General features: G+C 41.0%; 1 protein-coding gene across 5 annotated transcripts in view; it reads left to right on the forward strand.

The window, feature by feature from the left end:
• The window catches only part of LOC138285015 (protein Aster-B), a 405970-nt gene that overhangs the window by 342758 nt on the left and 50377 nt on the right, over positions 1–12835 (forward strand). For all 5 annotated transcript variants that reach the window (XM_069224429.1, XM_069224431.1, XM_069224428.1 and 2 more), the window contains 3 exons: positions 361–464; positions 10985–11188; positions 12195–12285. In XM_069224429.1, the coding sequence (XP_069080530.1) occupies positions 361–464; positions 10985–11188; positions 12195–12285 (399 nt within the window). The remainder of the gene's footprint in view (positions 1–360; positions 465–10984; positions 11189–12194; positions 12286–12835) is intronic.

The following is a 12835-nucleotide window of genomic DNA, read 5'->3' on the forward strand; positions in this document are numbered from 1 at the left end:
GTCCAAGGAATAATGCAAATGTGTCCAGCTTTTTCAGCCATTCACATCTGTGACTCGAATAGGTTAGATGCGATGCTGTGAATTCTCTGAAGACTGTGCCAACATAATGGAGCTCTGTGTGAATCATTGGTAAATGGAAAAAAACAATAATTATATTACTGGGTTTGTCAGTGTGCATCTAAGTACAGAGTAGGGCCTTCAAAGGGCAAGGTACATTCCGTAGCATCCTACATTATGAAACAGCAAATCCCCCAGATGAGGAGGTGGGTTGTCCAACACCACTCGTTACCAGAGTACATCTTTTGTATTATGTGTTATTGGCATTTTATTTTAATTTCCTTTTCTGTTTTTATGCTGCAGGGTTTCCACAGAGCTTCGGTACAGAAAACAGCCTTGGGGGCTGGTGAAAACCTTCATAGAAAAAAACCTCTGGAGTGGACTGGATGATTACTTCCACCACTTAGGTATACATTTGGAAGCATGTCTATGTATTTATTGTATTTTTTGCAGTGTGCTAGTTTAACTAAAGCTTGGTTCAAAGTGTTCATTAGGTAGGGGTGCACAAAATCCAAAGTCACAATCAATTAAAGCAGTTGATGCCCTGATGAGAAGATGGATGAGAAGATGGATGTTCAGCTGTATGGAGAATGTCCTGAAGTCAGCCTTGAACCAATGAGATTAAGGTAAGTATCACCAGAGGGTAGAACCAGAAGCACGCAGGCACTTTCCCTCCAAATGATTTGTTTCGTAGCAGTGTTGTTAGCCCAGCCTTAGGCCTCTACTTTGTTGGTATAGATGAAACAGTTTGACAAGGTACTCTATGCAAGGCCTTGTACACCAGGCAAAGAGTTTTAAATGTTACACTTTGTTTAACCAGTATGCAATGGCAGAACCTCTGGATGTGTGTGATATTGTCTTATGTTTTAGAACAAGAATGAGTCTAGCCACAAACTTTTGAGCTCATCAAAAGGTTCTACAGCACTGAGGTCTATTCATTGACGTGTTGTCAGAAGTGTTATGTTATGTTATATGCATTTGTAAAGTGTACTGTTACCCAGTAGGGTATCCTGAAGCTGAAAGAAGGTGCAAGCCTGGCCTTGTGTTGGTAGGTAGAAGTCTGTTTGAAGAGATATGTCTTGAGTTTCTTGCAGAATTATACAATAGAAGCGGTGGATCTGATGTGGAGCAGCAAGTCATTCCAGGCTTCAGGCACAATGTAATAGAGGCCCGACCGTTTTGTGTATGCATGGAATATGTGTGAATAGGAGTCCATCAGAGCGAAGGTGCCTGGAGGGTTTGTGGATTGAGATTCAGTGGTAGGTAAGCTGGGCCCGTGTTATGTAGGGCTTTGAAGTGTGAATGAGGAGTTTAAACTGTACTCGTTTGTGTATTGGAAGCCAGCAGAGCTATCTGAGGTGAGGTGAGGTGTGATGTGCATGTTGTGTGGAAGGTTGAGTGTGATCCTGGCTTCTGAATTCTGAAGGGTTTGGAGTCGCCTGGAGTTACTTGCTGATACCACCATTGCCCAGCTTGCTTGTGACGAGAGCCTGGGTGATGGTTTTGCGTGTGCTGCTAGGGAGTCATTTGAAGATTTTCCTCATAATCTTCAGGCTGTAGAAGCAAGGCTGTGATGGTGTTGACTTGGGCTATCATGTTGAGTTGGCTGAGTTCTTCCCGAAAATCACACATTCTGTCTTGTTGGTGTCCAGTGTGAGACAGAAGCAACCTCAGATTGCAGATGGCGAACTTGGTCTGGGTGTTGGGAGTTTTGTCCGGGGGGGAGAGGATCAACTGGCTGTTGCTGTCATAAAATAGGACCTTGATCTCATGAATGCAGATGATGCTTGTGAGCAGGATCATTTAAGAGCATTGGAGCAATAGGGAGGCGAGGCTGACTGACTGATTTCTTCCAATCAAGAAGGAGAATTATATCACAGAGTGGGTTCTTGGATTCAAAAATCATGTAGTTCTGCAGCGCAAATCTTTTCTTGATTCACATGCTGTGCATTATTCCACCATTTAGTAGTTGGGTTCAGATTTTTTACTATTTTCCAAAAGGTTTTAGTCCATCTAATTGCTCTACCTTTGTTGGTGGGTGTAGACGGAACCTCCATTTCATGTCTCCTCATGACCTTGTCTCACTTCCTCTGGATGTCCCTAGTTAGCCATCTTCAGATTATTTTTTTCTGTCGTTGGGTCTGGATGTTTTCGTGGAGACGTCTTCAACTTAATGAAGAACTTTGAAGAATTACCAGAAAAATGTGGGGAAAGTTGACCAATTAAGAAAATACATTCACAGAGCACCTTTGAGGAGCAGATGAAAGGAAGAGCCAGAGCATATTTATTTTTTTCTTTCTCCAACGGATCATCGAGAATGCCCAAACGGGGGGGCTCCCTGAGTGGCATGATAGAAAAAATGCTGTTTCAGTTCTGTTACAGTTGCCACCATAAATATGCCCAAAAAGACAAACATCCAGTGTGCTATCTTTGTCTTCCCATGGACCACCGGAGGAAAGATTGCAATGGCTGCTCTGTATTTGTGCCAAAGACGCTGAGGGTGAGACAAAAGCAGATAATGGCACACCATACACTACAGGGACAAAAATCGGCACCATCAGTCAGACCTGAGACCTGAATATGGGCCTTTCAAGTGACGACAATGAAGATATTGCAGAGGACACCAAAGGAGAAACTTCAGAGGGTGATTGAGACATCTTAGAGGTCAGAAAAGAGGCTCCAAAAAAAAGCCAGAAGGAAGTAGCAGAGTCCCAATCCCCTGTTAAAACTCAATTCTATCAAATCAGACTCTCCTGTGAGAGGATATTGAGTTCTATCCTTCAAGGCCATCACCTGCAGATGATATTGGCATGTACAATATAGTAATAAAGGATGCAGGATATACGTTTTACGTGCAGTTGAAAGAGGATAAACCCCAGTTTTGTTTCCTTTTCGAAACTCTGTTGCCAACCCAGACAATGAACCAATGTCTGCCCATGCTTCCTAGTAGTGTGGACTAGAGCAGGGAAGTCTTTAAAGAGCCTGTGACTTATAGAGCAGTCACACGGGACTTATAGAGCAGTCACCCGGAGGTCACAGAAGAAATATAAGTTCTCGTCAAACGATCCTCCATTCAAAGAAGATTCAGTCCCAGCAGACTATATTATTACACCACCTCAAGGAAAAAGGCGAATACTGCCTTGACATGGGGCCACCCCCAAATATAGAGAGTAAAAAAATGGAGGTAATGTACATGAGGATAGAACTCAGTACAGCAAACCAATGGTACATTGGCGATTCCGGTGCTCTACTCAACAGGCACACACACCAGCATTGTAATGAAATAGGGGAGCTAATAAAGCACCTCCCTGACCAATATAGAAAGAGGGCAGCACATCTGGTGAAGAGAGTGGCAAAAATATCACCAACACTTGTCTGAAATCGGCACTGGATGCAGCAGACACGTCAAGCAGCCAACTAATGATTAGAGTTACTCTAAGACATCATTTCTGGCTGAGAATTTGGGAGTTCAAACCTGAGTTACAGGCAAATATAATAAACACCCATTTAAATAGACAACAGTTATTTGGGAACTCTGTGGATGAATGCTTGCATCAGTTAAAAAGAGACAATTAAACTGTTAAATCTATGGGAGCTTTACAGTTTCGAGGAGGATTTTAAAGGGGATCCTTCCCTACAAGAAGACCATCTTCTATGGGTAGCTTCCAATCATGGAATACTCATCAGCGTATTAGGGGAGCACACAAACAACTGCTCAGAACAGAATTGGCAGTACCTCCATCAAGGGAGGAATTCCTTTAGGGGAAGAGTTGGAGCCTGAGGATAAGCAACACGAGGAGATTCAACTACTGCAAACAAGTGACTGCACTGCAGCACCAAACAAAGCTTCAGTGATTCAAACCAACAACAAAACAATGTTCCATCACAATTCACCAGTCAGTGAAAGATTAAAACATTTTCTCCAGGAGTGGAACAAAATAACCTCAAACAAATGGGTTCTAATCATAATATAAAATTTCGATATTGCATAGAATTAATAAAATACCCACCAGCAAGGGGGCCAAAGAAAAGGATACATTCAAAGGAGGAGGCAATTCGACTTCTCAAAAAAGTTGCTAACCAAGCAAGCTGTAGCACTGGTACCAAAGCAAGAAATCAACAGGGGAAATTACTCAACATATTTCCTACGTATTTCCTATTTCCAAACGTGGACAGATCCCTGAGACCAATTTTAGACCTATTTCCTACATATTTCCTATTTCCAAACGTGGTCAGATCCCTGAGACCAATTTTAGACCTCAGGTATATCGACAAATTCATAAAAACACAAACATTCAAGATGAAAACTTTGCAAGAAGGTATTCCACAACTTTAAGAAGGGGACTACTTGGCAACTATAGGCTTAAAAGATGCCTACTTGCAAATACCAATAAATGCAAAACACAAGATGTACCTGAAATTTGTAGTAGACAAAAAACATTACCAATTCAATGCCTTAGTCTTTGGAATAAAATCGGCACCAAAAGTTTTCACAAATTGGTTAGCTGTGGTAGCAGCATACCTCAGAAGAGGGGTGATACGTGTATTTCCGTACCTGGATGATTGGTTAGTAACAGCACACCTTTACTAAAAATGTGAGCAGGACATTTTAGGGGTGTTGAAAACACTACACTCACTAGGTTTCTCGTTGAACATATAGAAGTCATCTTCAGGACAGGAACATGAGAAGTTGTTCTTGGGAGCAAGATTGAATTCCTTTCACTGGAAAGCATTCCCCAGCAAGAAGAGGACTCAGTCTCTATTGGAGAAAACTCTCCTTGCCAGAAGGGGCAAGCTCTGACAGAGTGGACTGTGGGGAAGTTGTTAGGAAAGATGGCATCATGCATTCCTTTAATCCCATAAGTGAGACTGCACAGGAGACTAATCCACAAATGGCTTCCGAATCATTGGACTCAAGTGACGGCGAGTTGGGGAGATCTAGTGGTCATCCCTCAGAAAGTTCAGGAACAAATGGTGTGGTTCAACAGGGAAAGCATTACTTGGTGAAGGCCATTTCTGCAACCAACTCCTTCAGTAATTATAACCATGGACACCTCACATATGGGATGGGGAGCTCACGTGGGCTCACTGAAGATAAAAGGAATATGGAACAATCAGGATGTGGTACAACACTTAAATTTGCTGGAGTTAAAGACTGTTTTTCTAGCCATGAATGCCTTTCAGAAACAGATTCTCTGAAAGACAATATTAATTCAAATGGACAATACAACAACAATGTTTTACACCAACAAACGGAGAGGGACTCAATCCTCTCCCCTTTCGAAACTAGCTCAACAACTCTGGAAATGGACAATTCAAAGAAATATAGAGATTCAAGCGATTCATCTACTGGTGAAGGAGAATTGCAAGGCAGACAAATTAGGCAAATAGGCCTCATACTTGCACGAATGGGAGCCAAATCAAAAAGTAGGGCAAAACATTTTTATAAAATGAGGAACACCAACAATAGGCCTGTTTGCAACGCCTTGGAACGCAAAATGCTAAACCTTTGCCTCCAGGCAACCACACCTTCAAACTCAGGGGAATGCCCTTTTGATAAACTGGTCAGGGACATTTGCATATGCCTTTACACCAGTACCACTGTTACACAGAGTGGCCAACAAATGCAGGAGGAGCCACATGACACTGATTCTAATAGCGCCTGAAGGGGGCAAGACAAACATGGTCTTAGGAGATAGGACAGTTGGCTCAAGGAATTTTTCAAACTCTACCAAAAAGACAGGATCTGCTGTCAATAGAAAATGAGAAAGTACGGCACCCAGAACCAGAACATTTCAAATTAAACGTGTGGTTCCTAAAGACTTGGAATTCATGCACATGAAGTTGCCAGAAAATACAATGGCCGTACTAAGAGAGGCTAGAAAACCAATAACAAGTAAATGTTATATGGCAAATGGAAAAGATTTTCACTTTGATGTGTGAGAAATAACTTAAACAAAAGGATCTCAAGAGGATAGACAGTTATATTTAACTCATCTGTTTCTCATCAGGGGGGTTTACCTATGCTTATTTGAGGGTTCATCTAGCTGCTATAGTAGCTTATTCAAGAGGTCAAGTGGGATTACGTTTGTTCACAGCACAAGTGGTGAAATATTTTTATAAAGAGCAAAGAGGATATCACCTCCAAGGACGGTACCAGTGCCTACATGGAACCTAAATTTAGTTGTTACACAACTCATGAAAAATCAGTTTGCACCATTACACAAAGCGACTTTGCAAATGTTAACATTAGAAACTGTTTTTTTAATAGCTATTAGTTCCTTAGCAGGGTGAGTGAGTTACAGGCACTCACTATTCAAGAACCTTATTTTCAAATTCACAAAGACAGAATTGGCATGAGAACAGATCCACATTTCATACCAAAGGTGCTTTCACTGTTTCATATTAACCAATCCATTCAAGTTCCCAGTTTCTTTGAAAATCCAAAAACTTAAGCGCAAAGAACTCTACACACATTGGATGCAAGACGTTGCATTATGTTTTACATTGAAAGGACAAAACTGTAGTCCTACTCAACAATTGTTTGTAGCCTTCTCAAAAAAATATCTGGAAAGAGCATTTTCAAAGAACACAATTGCAAGATGGATTGCGCAATTGATTCAATTATGCCACTCGAGTGCAGGGGGATCATTACCTATGGCACCAGGAGGTCACACAAAACAAAAAAAAGAAGCTACCGTTGCCTTTAGGTCAAACACCCTCTTACAAGAAATATACATGGCAGTAACTTGGGCTTCAGTGCACACGTTTACAAAACATTATTGCATTGATATACAAGTGAAGAAAGTAGCTCAGGTGGGACAAAGGGTGTTAAAGCATCTGTTTACAAATCAATACCCATCTTCATCCCAACCACCAGAGTAGTAGAAACGTCTTTAAAACCAGTGCACCTAATGTGATTCCAGAAAAGATTCACTCTGCAAAACTTAGTTTCGTACGTTTAGGTGTAATTTTTGCAGCTTGAAGATTTTCTAGACTTACAAGTGACCCAGCCACCTCCACCAAGAAGATGGGAAACACAGAAGGATAAAAAAAAGAATCTGATGATGGCGAACTAGGGTTGAGAAATCCGGTGGAAGTGAGGCAATGTCACGAGGAGACAATCCAGACCCAACCACTGGACAGCGGAATAATGCATAGTGTGTGAACTCAGAAGATCTTCAAGCTGCAAAACTAAAGTACACATAAAGGTAAGAAACTTTACCATATCTGATGAGGAGTCAGTGGAGGATACATTGTCAAATGCAGCGGAGTAGTCCCAGAGGATGAGGGCTGCCTTTTTGCTTTCCAGCATCATACTGATCTCGTCTGTTGGGTTGAGGAGAACTGATTCCATGCTGCAGTTAGGTCTGAAGTCATATTGTGTGGTGTTGAGGAGTTGGTGTGCATTGAGATAGTTGATTGGGGGCTTTTTGATCAGCTTCTCCAGGACTTTGGCCAGGTGCGGTAGCAGGGAGGTTGATCTGTAATTGTCAGGTGGTGGTGTTGTTCTTCAGCAAGGGGAACACTGTGACATGTTTCCAAGAGTCCAGGTAAGTTGCTGTTGTGACTGAGGTGTTCAGGATCTTTGTGAGTGCTAAGCTGATGGGTTGCATTCCTTTGGAGAAGACATGGTGGGGGCAGAGTCCAGTGGGACCCAAGAGTAAATGCACTGCATGATAGTGGCAGTTTCATCAGTGGAGATGGATGGTCTTCTGGTCAGAGTTGTTTCCTTGGATGAGATAGGGAGTCACATTACGAAGTTTGTCAGGTCCAATTGAGAGTCTCAGTTGTTTATGCTGATTATCTTGCTGCAGAAATACTGGGAGAGCTTAGAGCAAAGGTCCTGTGAGGGGATAATACTGCTGCAGGTGGCCGCTGTGGAGGTGAAACCTTTTATGATAGCAAAGATCTCCTTGCTGCCATTGGTGCTAATGTCAATGCCATCCACAAGTGTGGAACATTTGGTGATGCATATTTGATTGTGGTAGCATCTGAGTACAGATTTGAAAGGAATCTTGTCCAAGATGGCCTAGTTCATTCTTCAGCTGTGCACTAGTTCTTTGCAGTGGAGGTTCATCTTCCTGGGCTCTGAGGTGTACCAGCTGATCTGGTTCTAGTGTTTTATTAGTTTTGAGGGGAGCCAGGATGTCATAGCAGGTGGTGATCCACTTGTTTAAGTTTGTGATTGAGTCGGTAGGCTGCTGCTGTGTTCAGGCTGGTGGTCAATGAGTTTAGTTCACTATTCTTTATCCAGGATTTTGTTCCAGTCCCAGTGAAATGTTTTGGCAGTGGCATATCTGTGCTGATGCAGGATGGGAATGGCAAATTTGTGGAGGATGGGGTGAGTCAAGGTGATTGTCATGGGCTTGTCAATTAGGATGTTGTTAACGGTGGTGAAATTCATGCTCAGAAGGTACCCAGCAGTGTGTATTGGTTGATTACTGTAAAGGATGAGGCCAAGATTTTGCAGGTCTTTAAGTTGTGTGGACATGTTCAAGCTGGTGTGGTGAGAAGGCGAGTGTTGAGGAGTATGCAGGCGTATTAAGGAAAATGCATAGAGTGGTGCATTTGGTGTCTGGTTAATGTGGGTGTGAGTGGGTCAGTAGTTGGGTGCTGTCAGTGCGGGTGTTGTGAGTGGTGGGTGTGGAAGAGTGTGGCAGAATTTACACGTGGCGCAGAAGCATTGCCCTTTGCTACTGTGTTGTACAAACAGCTACTGGGACTGAAAAGTGTGGAGGGTTGCAGCAGCTTAGTGATGGGGTGGAGCGGTGGGGTGAAGAGATGAGCCCCACAAAGGTGATGATGGTGAAAGGATACCTTCTGGGTCAGATTGTTAACTTGCATGGTAAATTATAACGTAGAGTTGAAATGACTGCAGGTTCTCTGGTGAAGCTTAATGTTATTAAGAAAGGAATTAATGGTTGAAGCTAGTTAAACAGGAGCTCCCTGCGGTTTTTGAGCTACCTAATGTTGCACCTGTTTAGAGCAAAATCATTCTTGATCATGTGGGCTTTTAATGTGAATCTGAATGTTGTTAGCATAAATATGATATCAAGCCTTGTAGCTACTGTTGGTAGTTGATAGAGGCGTCCATATAGGCAAAAAATGAGCCGTGTAGCTTACCACTCATCGTTTAAAGGTTAAAAGGACTGTGTTTTAATCTGTTGCATGTGTTTTGGGTGCAAAAAAAAACAAACGACTGTAGGCAACTTCTTTAATGAAGATGAGGTATCCAGGTGAATGAGACCTATATGGTGGCCGAATAGCATGTAAAACAGCAGATGTTTCTGTGAATTGGAGCAGTGGTCAGAAAACAGGGTGTGCAATACATTGTATACTTATCTTTATCTTCCAGACTGTTATGACCTGTCATCTCTGATGATAAAACAGAAAACATGTTGGTGGACAACCAATATTGCACTTTTATTAAATAGTACTTTTTTTGGCAGAGATTCTATACATGTTACAATCGTTACAGTAACTAAAGATTAAAAATGCCTTTAATTTCGCTCCAACTTCAGACCTTTCTCCAGTACATGGTGAAAAGTTTGAGTACACAGCATGGCAGTCTAGTCATAGCACTAAAGAAACAAATTATTTGAATGCAAACAAAGAAGCAGTATATCTTTTTATGTATTATAAATTCACATGACACAGACCCAAGAGATATGCCACACATGCAATGATATATTTTTTTTTAAACTGTAGAAATAGAAAACAAGGTGAAGAGAACATAGAGTTATGGTCGGTGGATGAATCCATTCTACAAGGAACAGACACATAATCTACAAAAAGCCTTTCATTCTCCCTTCTGTTGTTGGAGGCGTGTTAGATTTGTTAAGTGATGCTCACCCCGTATCTCATGTGGCAATAAATACTTTCACTAGATATGCAGAGTCCAAAAGATTTGGGGTACACATATTAATTTGTAAGTATGTTATTACATCAAAATATTGCAAACATTGCTCAAAGAAGGAAATTAACACAGAGCATGTTTTGTGTTATGTTTTCACAAGACTTTGTTACTATATAACATTTTCGGGTGGTACCATTTCAGTTGCTTTGACAAAGGAGTTTCCCTACGGACAAAACCCAGAAGCTCAGAATTTTCGGATTTTCACATAAATAGCCTCTTTGTTACCCAGTTCTGTGCAGCAGGATATTGCAAAATGTAAATTTACAACAGATATCAAGTTGAAAAATATTCTTAGAAGTAAATGCTTCCTCTCTTACTTCCCTGGTTGATCAAGAAATGCTACAGGTATTGTAGACCAAAAAGAACCAAAAACATGGTATTGCATGTTTTTCTGCATGTTCTTTGATCTTACTGTAAGTAATAGACAATAAAAAAAAGCAAATGACTTTTGCATCTATTTTGCCAATGTTGTTACCCCTTGAATATAATTTTGCAAAGACTGTTATTGACATAGAAAAACTGGTAGTAAGTGACTGGACAAAAACCATAGAAAGTGCAACATGCATTAGGATGATAGGGTTAACCGGCGCTAAAATTGACACAAATGCAACCTTGACCCTTTATAGTTCTAATAATGCTCAGTTCTAAGTGATATTGAAAGTACTTAGCTGCTCTGCCTTTTCAGTGCAAGCTCCACGTTCAGTAACACCTTGTCTGTAAGGAAACTGATCACCGAGCTATGGGTCATAATAGGGGAGAGTCTGATCTGCCTACTAATCTCTCATCTAATAGATGTTTGACATTCCTACTGATTAGTTGCAGGAGATAGTCTGATGGCTATTAACATAGAAGATACAAGGCAAGCAACACGTTTTGTTATTGAAATTGCTAAGGAAGTAATTTGTTGTGAGAAGTATTGGAAGCAGTGAATGGATGAATCAAACAAGTGTCAGCTACCAAAAAATGCTTTGACATTCATACACTTGAAGTCCATGTTTATTTTTTCAGAAAATGAGCTCACTAAAACTGAGAGTGCCTACCTATCTGAGCTCCATCGGCAATCCCCCAAAGAGAAAGTAAGTAAGGTAGCTGCCCTTCGGCGGAGGAAGCGGACTCATTCTCATTTGCGGGTCCCCCACCTTGATGAACCACTTAGCCCAGTAACCACCCCCACAGATGAAGAGGTCATACACAGAATCAAGCATGTGGCAGGTGGGAATCTTTGTGTTTTCACAATGACAAGTGTGTAATCCTATCTGTATAAATTCCCTGGCTGTGCGTTTGTAGTCGTATTATTCTTTCAGTCACTAATATCCAAGAGATAAAGCTGACAATCATTTCCATCAGGCCTAGGTGAAGTTTTCCACACATCAAAACCGAGAAGACATTTCCTAATTTCCCAACCATGATAGCTGCATGTGGGCAGGCTTCTCAAAGAACTCTTGTGACGATGCCAGCATGGCACTGAATGTGGAATTTGATGATATATATATATATTTTTAAAGTTAATTTAGCATCCCTTCATCATTCAGGTCCAATACCTCTGTTTGTGATATGATATGACAGTAGTTGTACACCAAAACACAGTTTCATTTTGCCCATGATTCAGTTTCCTTTTCACCTTCAGGATTTATCTCTATCGGTAATTTAGAGGCCTGAATCCACCATGTGATTCTAACGTTTTCACTTATAATGCCTCACATTATATGTCTGCTAGAGCAGGGAGAAATACACGTTACGCAAGAGCAATCTTTTGTAATTCTAAATTGTAGGGTTTCTCATTTTTCCTGTAATGTATTTTTAAATTAGCTATGCTTTTTCCATAGCCTTCTACGAGGAAATGCTGTTTGAGTATAATACATGTTGTAGGAACAGTTAAATGGATATGTTCTGCCACTGCAGGATCATTTTTGTTCTAACGAGTTTCCTAGGGTTTCTCACTTGACATTTGAATAAGAGGAGCTCTCTTGCAATCATATTTTATGTGTGATACTAGTCAATTGCCTACTGCATAATACATATAAGTGATAATTTGCACAGCAATTATCTGTATTTAATGATGGAATACATTTCAGTTTCACGCACATCTCCTGTCTATCCTTTCATTCATACTACCTATGGGTTGGTTATATTGGTCCCCCAACATACCATCAACTGTCCCTCAATTTTTCCTTCATTGTGAGGTGAAGCAGCTGACAAATAAACTGTTTCTCTTCAGGTTCCACACAGACCCGACACTTCTCAGAGGAGCGTCATGGTGGCCGTCACCTTCAAAGTGTGTCCAAGCTTCTTCTAGTAATCAGCTGTGTGTAAGTACTGTTTGTAAGAAAAACAAGAACTACTGTGACTTGAGATAAGTTAAATGTCAAAGAGATGGCTGGAAAATTGTAATTTGATATGCAAATTACAAGGTTTTAGTCGAAACCTAATAGCATCAGGAAAAAAGACAACATTGCAGATTAAATAAATACCAATAGTGATAAGGTTTCAATTGTCCTGGAAGGGAACGGAAGAGGCATTTGAAATTGAGAAAGAAGTGGGAATTCAGTGTAGTCTTTAAAGCAGTTTGGGACAGGAAGATGGAAAGGCATTGGGGAGCTGGAAGAGGCATGGAAAGTCAAATCAGTGAGGAAATGCAGAGACAATAGGACCAGGAAGTAATGGGCAGCCTAAATAGTTATGTGAGATTTGGAAGACAACGGAGACGGTGGTGAAATATGAAGTCATGGTAATGAGGAGAAACGGAGATCTGGAGGGGAACAGCATGCAAGTACTGACTGACTGAATGTGTAAAGAGAAAATAAACAGATTGGGTGAGAATGAGAAGGAAAAAATGGGAATGAGTAAACAGTAATATGG

Source organism: Pleurodeles waltl, chromosome 3_1 (assembly GCF_031143425.1).
Source record: "Pleurodeles waltl isolate 20211129_DDA chromosome 3_1, aPleWal1.hap1.20221129, whole genome shotgun sequence".
NCBI classification, from domain to species: Eukaryota; Metazoa; Chordata; class Amphibia; order Caudata; family Salamandridae; genus Pleurodeles; species Pleurodeles waltl.